Genomic DNA, 9739 nt, shown 5'->3' on the forward strand with positions numbered 1-9739 from the left:
AGTGTGAGCCTGCGGCGCGCAAGCGACTGCCGGCCAGAGGGAAACCTATCCCTAATGAAAACATAAAAAAGATAACCATAAATCACACACAATTATTAAGTATAACTATCTGTTACCCGAAATTTACAAGCAGTTTTCACTTCATCCCATATTCTAGCTCTGGCAGCAGCTATCATGGGGCCAGCATTTTCCCCGTCCAAACTTTGACATGCATCTGATCCATATGTTTACATATCCTTGACAAAAACCGCGCACGATCCAAATATGTTTGTGCATTTCAAACGTTGTTCTTCTTCTTCGACGCCACATGGCGGCCAGCCACGCACACCATACGCACCGTAACGGACATCCCAAGAAAGGGTTGATAATTTTCATCTTATCTTAAATAAAAATAAGTAAAAGAAAGGGTTGGTAATTTACCACGGAAGGGCGCGACCCATCCGAGCCGCCCGATCCGCATCGGACGGAAAGGCCCGGGCGCCGAGGCTGTGGACCGAGAGCACAGTGGACGGCAGTTCCAATCCGACGGCCGAGATGCGGCTTCAGTTGTCGCCTTGCTCTGGAAAGCGCCACCACGCAACGCGACCTCCCCCCCTCCTCGATACACACGTATAAAATCCGCAACCCTCCCAGGTTAATTAATTAAAGAAAATTAATTTCCGGATTCCCTTTTTTCTTCCGCTTCACGATTTCTCTCCGGTTTTCTCCTTCGTCTAATCTCTCGCGGGGCGGAGAATCAGGGCGGAGTTCTGGGCGCGCGGCGGAGCCTTTCCTCGGATTTTCTCTCCGTGCTTCTTCCCGGCCGCGGCCGCAGTCGGCATCGCAAGGTTTGCGCCCCCTTCCTCCTGTTCCGTCTTTGAATTTTTTGTCGTTCTTTCTAGAGTCTGGGGCGGGCGTTGTTTTTGATGCGGGGATGGAGGCGGCGGCGAGAGTAATCGCATTGATTGATTAGCTGGTTGACTTAGCGCCATAGTTTCCTGGCCCCCAGTTCAAAGGTGCTTGTTCGGGAACTCACTAGAATAGACAGATCGTTCTGCTGTGCGGATGTCCTAGTTTCTTCGATCTGTTTCTTGTCGATGTACGAGCCCGTAATTCCTCTAGGAGTATTTCTGGCCTGGTAATCCAGATTGCGAGTCTGCTTCAACTGTCCGCCATGGATTATCGTTGATCTGGTGGGCGATACGTCGGTTAATCTCTTCCTTGATTACTTGCTGCAGAGGATACTTGTGCCGCAGCAATTTCTCATGTCAAGTATTCTCGTCCGACTATTCTAAGTAATTAAACCAGTCAGTTCGTCTATCTGTTGTCCTATGGATTGGTGATTCGATGCATCCGATTGCACTGAATCTGCACGTGCAATCGTTGCAGTTTACTGTAAGGTTCTGATGTGCAAGATAACATAAAAAATTGGTAATACACTTCAGAAATCCCATTCTGATCTATGATGAATTTGTTTTTGAATGTGATGGTATCATCCGTGTTGTGTTTATTAGTTTATCTTGTTCAATACTGCTTGACAAGTTTAGATCTTGTATCTTGTTTTTAAGAACACATTGGCTCAGTTACTAAAATTTGTGATCTACCTGCAACAGTGCTTGGCAAATAGCAAGGCGCTATGAAATTCCGCAAAGGAGGCAAGGTGGAGGTACTGCAGAAGGCGGAGGCACCTTTCGGTTCCTGGAGGCCTGCCGAGATCCTTTCTGGCAATGGGCACACCTATCTCGTAAGCTATGATCCATGTCTGCTTGACGGTAGTCTGGCCATTGAAAGGGTTCCAAGAAAGGTGATAAGGCCTTCTCCCCCGTCCCCAGATGGTCTGGTGTGCTGGGTCCCAGGCGACATCCTTGAAGTCTTCGACAGCTATTCATGGAAGGTTGTGGAAGTCGTGAGATTGCTTGGTCATGAGTACTATCTTGTCAGGCTCCTCGGATCCTCCCTAGAATTGAGGGTAGATGCATCCAACCTTAGGACAAGGCAGCTTTGGCAAGATGGCAAATGGGTTGCTCTTCCAAAGGTACAGTTCACCCCTTCAAATTATCCAATACTTATTATTGTTGCACAAGCTTCTATGTTATGCCTGTTATGGAAATTATGGACAACTTATGGCAAACAGTTGACACAGCCTTATTTATTTCCATTTTAAATAGTATATACTGTAGTGCTTGAAGAGAGTCTTCAGTGTCTGGTATATAGTAATAACTCGCTAACGCCATGGTTATTACTTTCAGGATTCTGCAAGATGTGCTGCTGGTTCACACAGGAGTCGGACAAAAGGTGGAAATTCAGGGGGCAGTCATCTTCTATTAAAGAACAAGAATGTGTTTGAAGACAATATGTCTCGAGGCATGAAGAGGAAAACCTCTGCTGCATCAGCTTTCCCTATGCAGCGCAGTGAAGTTACTAAGAGATTTCAGACTTCTCGCAGAGATGGAAGACGCCAACATCTTGGTCCTGGAGATTCTCTTCATTTGATGGATAAGGTAGATGCTGTTGATTCCCCATGCTTAATGCTGGGTGAAAAATGCATGCATGATTCCTTAAATAACAGAGCAAATGGCTTTCCTAAAACAAACCTTGCAGTGGTTAATGCTAATGTTGATTATCAGTATCCCTCTGTAACAACTCAAGATAGTGATACTGATAGTGCCGCATCCTCTGTTGGTAGTTGCAATCCCTACGGTAGCCCCTATAGACAAGCACATCCTCAGGAGTACGACAGTGGAGATATTTGTAGTAGGACTGATGATGATGATGAAGCTTCTGTATCTGGAACTGAATCACCTCTTCCAATTAAAGGTGGTCTGGGGGAAGAAACCCATCTGCTTGAGTTGCATGCTTATCGTGCAACAATGATGGCACTATATGCTTATGGATCAATTAGCTGGGAGCAAGAGGCTTTGATGACTAATCTGAGGCTTACACTGAACATCTCTACTGATGAACATTTATCAGAGTTAAGGAATTTGGCTAACTCTGCAGTTTGTTCTAGATAGCCATTAAAAGTTATGAATGAAGAGGCTTAGAATTTGTTTGTTATGTTGTCATATTGCTTACTTCAGAATAGTGGATTTATGGTTAGTGTGGACTCTGAAGATACCAGTCACTTGTTGGTGTACTTGACGCTCTGTATTAACCGTGTAGAAAGGGGAATTTTTTGTATGATAGATTTATTAAACTTTTCAGTACAACTTTTGCCCCCACTGAGTCAAAGGTCTCTTTCTATAATGGAACCAGCTGTCTTCTTAATTCTTACTATCTTGTGTTGTTTTTTTGCTGCTGTGACAAAGCCATTGATATGTGGTAATTGAATCCCCCCAGTCTGCTACGTGGTTGTAATTGAGTGACTTAAGATGGCAATGAAATTTCTGTTCTATTATTCTGCATGCTCAGCAAACAAGTTTCCATGTATTCAGTATGTTACTTGAACTGTCCATTTTGAATATGCTGGTGTATTTTCAACTTCTCCTACATCTTATAGATGTGTAACCTGACAGTTGACCAACATCCTAGCTTGTTAAACACCTTTGCTCATAGCATTAGAAGCCATCACCGATGGTGTGCAATTGTAACAGAAATAATAGGAAAAGATGTCATCTGATGCTTCTCATGCATTTTCAGGGCCGAAGTTGGAGGCTTGTAAAGCATCCTTCGGTAGGTCTGTGTTGATGGAGGAGTTTGTCACATGGTTTACTTGGTGACCAATGTGGCAATTTCCATCAAACTTTGGTTCGTATCCAATTTTTTTTTGTTTGTTTCATATCTTCCTTTTTTAGCTTCTTTTAGGGCTCTACTAGCTTTTGCAAGGATACTGGACAGGAATTTGGCTTGGCATTAATGAACAAATAAGTTAATGGTAATATTCAACATGCAGCATGTTTGCAAAAAAGAATGCTTATGTCAGTACAGAGAACTACTACAGCATTTATTGGATATTCTGACCATGTCCTTTCCTGAACAAGGAAAACAAAGGAGCAGTTAAGTGTGCAATAATCTGGATATGTTGCTCTGTTGGTAAAGGAAGGAATTGGATATCATAATTGCACATTGCGATCTATGTGATTAATCGCTAAATTAATATAAAAATTGTGTTGTTTAAGTTGAAAAGCTCAATAAATATAGGTATGGATTATATGACGATAAAAGTAGATAGTAGTCATAGCACATGTGATTTGTTAAAGTAGTTTTCAGAGATTTATCTTGGCGACAGTACTCTTCAAATGCTAGGTCTCGGAAGCTCATCTATTGAAGTTAATAGCTGGTTTTTGCTTTGCAAGAATTCATGTCAGCTAAATGATTATTTGGCGCATTCTGGGGAATGAGGGAGACTATCCCTAGGTAGACTTATTGGTTTTTGGCATGTACAGTGAGCTACACCTGCAACTTACTTGATGTGGATATTGAGAGGTAAGTTAGTAGGTTAGTAGGCATATTGTTTATCCTCAGGCTCAGCAGTTCTACGGTAGGTTTGTTAATTCTCATACATGATAGATATTGCAAGTGTAAAGTATTTCTCTGAAAAGTGCTGACTCAGATGTGTTACTACATGATCTTCTTGATATCCTTATAAGGAGTTATGGAGACTACCTTTGTATTTCATAAATGTAAAAGTACTTACCTGAAAAGTAATGCTTATTTTGGCCTTCTTACTGATATGTGGATGAGGTTGGGTCTACAGATTTACCTACATGTCCCTTGTAGTTTCTCAGTATAAAATCCTAGTCTGTGTCCTACTGTGCCACTTTTGTATTAAAAAACATTGGGATGTTCTTATGACTTCTATGTGTAATGGCAACACTTGTTAATCCTCCTACAGTCATGTTGTCCATACTACAGATATTCTTTTTTCGTCGCTCTATGTAATTATATTTGTGCGTGGTGTTGTGACACTACTGGTTCAGTCTATGATATGAAGCACACCATTCAGTGTACCTGCCCCAGAGCAACTGGCACAGTTGTTTATGTTTCACACTTGTCTGAACATTTAATGAGTTGGATGAATTTTTGTGAAATAAATCTGTAATTTGTAGTATGCTTGGCCAGTAACAATTCAAAATATTTAATGAACATTTAATGAGTTGGATGTGTTTTTGTGAAATGAATCTGTAATTTGCAGTATGCTTGGCTAGAATAATGCAAAATATTCAACAGAAACATGTATATATATTCCAACCATCACGATACGAAGCTTTTTAGATATTAAGGTTGTTACATATTGGAAATGCAGTATGCTGAGAAGGCTATGTGCGAAAACTTTTCCACTCATATTTACAAACTCTCATTTATACGGCGCAAAACATTTCTTGATGTATAACTTCTGTATGAAGCAGCATGCAGATAGCACCTTGTTGTTAGCCAGGATTTTTTTCCCTGACAGCTATATTTGATTATAACAAAAAAAACCTTTGAAGTTTGGGTCGTGGAGACTATTTCTGACTGTTTTTTGTATGAAAAAAGTTGATGTACTAGCCAACTAGGCCTGACATGATTCACCACAGCAATTCTTTTTCAGATTGGTAAGACCTCAGTTTTTGTACGAAAAGAGAAGCTGCAGTATCTTTATTTTGTAATTGATGACAATGAGTTCAGAAAACATACTGCAGAAAGGGAAACTGGAGAGTGCTTGCTTCTGGTCTGTTGGCTAAACCAATCTAAACTAACCAAGACTGACCTTTTTCATTTTAAGAACTTTCTAGTTTTTATTTGCTCGCCTTGATTATAAGCCATTTGGTATGGAACATTAGCTTAGAGGCACAGACCAGATGATCTCAATCTGGTGCCAAAACGCTACTTGGCTGTTCTCATTTACTGACTTGTAGTTTTCACCTAGGCGACATCGTAAGTTAGGAGGCAATAGAATATTTATTTAATACATTTCATTTTCGTAGTGAAAGATTTATTTATTCTGTCTACAAGACATACTAAGGTCATAATGGTATAAGACAAGGTCTGGGCAAATTTATGTACTCTTATCTGTAACAAAAAAATGTTAGGACTAAAAAAATTCTGATGTTCTTTATAATATGATAGTAACTTCTCTTTTTGAATAATGGTATCCTTGTTGCTTTCCGTTACAACTTAATTATGCACACGATGTTCACTGAGAAAACAAAACTAACAGATGATTGAGGTGCTGTGGTTCCCTTACAATTGTGCCAGCTAGAACTATTTGGGGATCATCTATAGATAAAAGTGCTCTTGGATGCAATGCCATAGTTGATCTCAGGAGATCTTATCAGGATATTGACGTGCAAAGAAAATGGGCACTTTCTGTATGTTTTCAGCCGACATGTGGATATAACAGGCTTGATGCTGATCCATTGCAGCTTTATTTTTATGGCACACTCTGCTGTGTTTTGGTAACCCATTCACAGGCTTTCTAGCAAAGGTATGTACTATTGTTCAGGTGGTCTTTTATTCTGATGGCTCAACTGATTGAGTCACAGCTCCGCTTTCTCAGGTCAGCCCAAAGGCTTGGAGTGAGCTATTCAGTATTTTGTTTTTTTACTTAATCTTCGATGGTGTTTATACTATTCTATGAATAGCTTCTGGAATTGAGGTTTGATATTTTAAAATGTATGTATTGGTAATGTTTGAGTAATAATAGTAATAATAGGAATCTTTGTCATTGGTCTGAGTACCCTGAGTAAGAAAGAAAGCTTTTCCTGTCTAATCCGTGATCTGTCCCTTTTGGTGTGGAGCATATTCCTCCACTTGTTTCATGAATTGGAATCCTGGTACATAGCATTGATTATTTCTTTCCTAGAAACGAGTTGAAATGAAATGAGTAGTTAGAATCACTATTTCAGATGATCCATCTCTGCTTTTCCTGGGGATGCGTGTTTTGTATCCTTGCGGCTGGATCTATTATTCTGATGCATTAGCACAGCACCTGGAGCGGTGCTGTTCATCATGCAACGCTTCTTTTTCAGTGGCTCAGCCATCGGGGATGTCAATGACACAGAAAAAGCAGCTGCATACAGATCCAAGGAGACCCGCCATGTGGCTGGGGAGCACTATGATCTGAATTTTGTGAAGTCAGCCATCAGGCATCTATCAGTGTACGGTGAGGTTGTTTCTACCACGGTGCTTATCCATCTGATGGTTCTCATACTTGGATGCTATAGTATCCAAGTCGTCCACAAGTTGAGATATGGCTGTTGAGGTTCATGACTGAACGCACATCCACACTTGCCCCTAAGCTTAAGCTGTAATGTTGGACATGGAGGAACATTTCAGATTTGGGTATGACCCAATTTGCCTGGTTGATATGATGATATACGTGAGTACATGACTTGCATTTGTGCCCATAAATTTGTAATCATGGATGATGGCAAATCTTTTTCTCTTTAGAAAAGCTGGCATTGACACGGAGGGCTAGCCCTGGATAACTTCATAAAGGAGGCTAAAGCATAATATAACAAAAGAAGGAAGGAATGATCGACACTGAGGGTTAGTACTAAATTCATGATGAGGGCTTGCATGTGTCAGGAAATCTGTGAAGATACTTTGGTAATAAAACTCCTGTCAAAATATACTACTTTTAGCTTGAAGGTGCACTCATTTTTTAATACATTAATGCTTTTTCAGGTGATCAGCATTATGTAGTGTTATATGTATGTATCCATACTCAATGAAGAAAAGGGGAGATCAGACACAGTATGGTTTCTCTGGATGCAGTGCAAAAGTCTTCTACTTATCACAAAATTGATGATTCTTATTTGCTATTATGGGGTTTCTGCAGCCTGCCTGCGGGTAAGATGTGGAATTGTTAAGTAAGATCACTGGCATACTTGTCTTTTCTATTGATTTGACATCTGTCCTTTTTTCACGCATTTCACGTGATTAAATTCAAGCCTGTCCATGAGATTCTGATTTCAGATTGGCTCATAGATAGGAACAGGAAAAAAAAACTCATGGAAAGAAGATAGATGCACTGGATTGATCCTTGTTCTATTCATTTACTGCTGAGGCCCAAGGAGTAACTATAAGACCCCTTTGAAATTCAGGATTCTGAAACGTAGGAACAGAAAACCTTGTATCCTAAACGAAAGCACACAACTTTGTACAAATAGATCTTTAGATGTTCGACTGAAATTATACAAGATTTTACCCCTCTTAGAATTCCTCCAAAGTTCTATGGACTTGGTGCTCCCTAGATTAACCACAAGCTAATTCTTTTTGAAGGGCCACACTCAGACTGAAAGGTGGACTAAATGTAATTACAATAGGTGTTTATAACTTGGTGATGCTTATTTAATCAGTAAGTGCATCTTCAACCGAACTGGGCAGCCGGTCGCCCCCATTTGTCCGTTCGTGCAACCATTCCCCTTATTCCCTTATTGACGAACCCTTAAATCCATACAAAAGCCTGCAACGTAAAATGAGAAGATTTCATACATCCATGCGTAGATAAAAATGAGATGCAACTACATTTGAAAATAAAATTGTAAACTACTCCCTCTGTCCCATAATATAAGAACGTTTTTGACACTATGCACAGTGTCAAAAACGTTCTTATATTATGGGACAGAGGGAGTACATACTAAAGTCTATACTTCCTAAGGAGTCGCTAGCCGGAGCCGTCGGCCTCATGATCATGGTCGTTGGTGGCGGGAGGCATCTGCTCGTCCTCGTTCGCAAAGGTCTCTTCTTGCTCTCGGTTGCAGATGAAGAGCTTGCGGCTATTTGCCACCACTGCCTCGATGATGGTGTGTTTTCCACAATGAAGGCCTGGTCGGCGTAGAGCTCGGTGGGGGCGACAATGTCCGCGTGCTCCGCCTTGAGGTGCACCTCCGCCACGAGGTGCTCTGCCCATGATGAGGCGGAACTGCTCCCCTATCCATCGAGAGGTCTGGGATTTGTCGCCCTTGTCGACGGCGATGTCCGCCATCTCCAACCCGGAGTCGGCAGTGTCAATCGCCAGGACCACCTCCTCTGAGCACGGGGTTTTCCCCCTCGTTCAAGATCGAAGGAAGGCCGGCCACAACGTGGGCAGCGCATCTGGCCTCCACGGCCAGAACTGGCGTTGGCGCGCCAGTCAAGGGATGTATCGGCGGGAGACTGACTCCAGATCGGATGTATGATAATGCTCGGTGACGCGTCGGGCCAGAGCTTTACTTTCGGCTCTCATCTTCATTGTGAATGAGGCAGGACGACTCCACATCGACGCGCCGCCTGCCCCCGAACCATTTTCATTTGCTCGCATTCGTCGTCGACCACTATGGCGACCTCTGACTTTGCGTTCCACCGCTTCCCCAAGCTGCAAGCGCTGCTTCCATGAAATACCCGCCGACACCATCTCCGACCTTTGACCTGAAGAACGATGATTCTTCACTAGCAAGCTTCATAATCGAGGCCTAGATCACGATCATGTGATCGGGACACGACATCGACACCATGCTAACCCACCAGCCCACCCATGTATTCCATCTGGTCGCCATGATATGCACCAACTGTGCACTCATCGACGACCACAAGCCAAAGGATTGCAATGTTGCGCTGGCTTTATCACCCCCGGTCATCACTACTATGACCGTCGATCCTTTTGCACCCCTAGCTTCCACATCATTCAACCGAAGCCCTCCCGGCTTCTCAGCCCCGGCCACCAGACACCCGGGTTTCATGACCCCTGGGGCTGGTCCCTCGGTCTTCGCCACACAAAAAATGACCCCATTGATCGTTTGACGAAGCACTGTGGCTACTCAGCACGTCGTTGCCAGCGGATGACCCCACCATAAGG

The 9739-nt window shown here is 42.4% G+C and overlaps 1 protein-coding gene across 13 annotated transcripts; it reads left to right on the forward strand.

Moving 5' to 3' along the window:
* Positions 1–585: 585 nt before the first annotated feature.
* On the forward strand, positions 586–8281 carry LOC123127260 (uncharacterized). Of its 13 annotated transcripts, none has more exons than XR_006462219.1 (6): positions 586–827; positions 1593–2014; positions 2229–2480; positions 3619–7509; positions 7588–7752; positions 7891–8281. XR_006462219.1 is itself a non-coding variant. In XM_044546886.1 (3 exons), exons 2-3 carry the CDS (start codon positions 1616–1618, stop codon positions 2991–2993), a joined length of 1164 nt encoding a protein of 387 aa, XP_044402821.1. In that variant the 5' UTR covers positions 586–827; positions 1593–1615; the 3' UTR covers positions 2994–3200. The 13 variants fall into 13 exon arrangements, 1 of the variants encoding a protein (XP_044402821.1); XR_006462224.1 differs by having other exon boundaries at positions 3619–7449; XR_006462217.1 differs by having other exon boundaries at positions 3619–7279; positions 7351–7509; positions 7588–8281.
* The last annotated feature ends 1458 nt before the right edge of the window (positions 8282–9739 follow it).

Source organism: Triticum aestivum, chromosome 6A, assembly GCF_018294505.1.
Source record: "Triticum aestivum cultivar Chinese Spring chromosome 6A, IWGSC CS RefSeq v2.1, whole genome shotgun sequence".
In the NCBI taxonomy this organism is placed as follows: domain Eukaryota; kingdom Viridiplantae; phylum Streptophyta; class Magnoliopsida; order Poales; family Poaceae; genus Triticum; species Triticum aestivum.

Coding starts and splice junctions, on each gene's coding strand:
- LOC123127260 (XM_044546886.1), top strand. CDS start 1,616: ATGAAATTCCGCAAAGGAGGCAAGGTGGAGGTACTGCAGAAGGCGGAG. Junction 2,015..2,228: donor AATGGGTTGCTCTTCCAAAG/GTACAGTTCACC, acceptor TATTACTTTCAG/GATTCTGCAAGATGTGCTGC.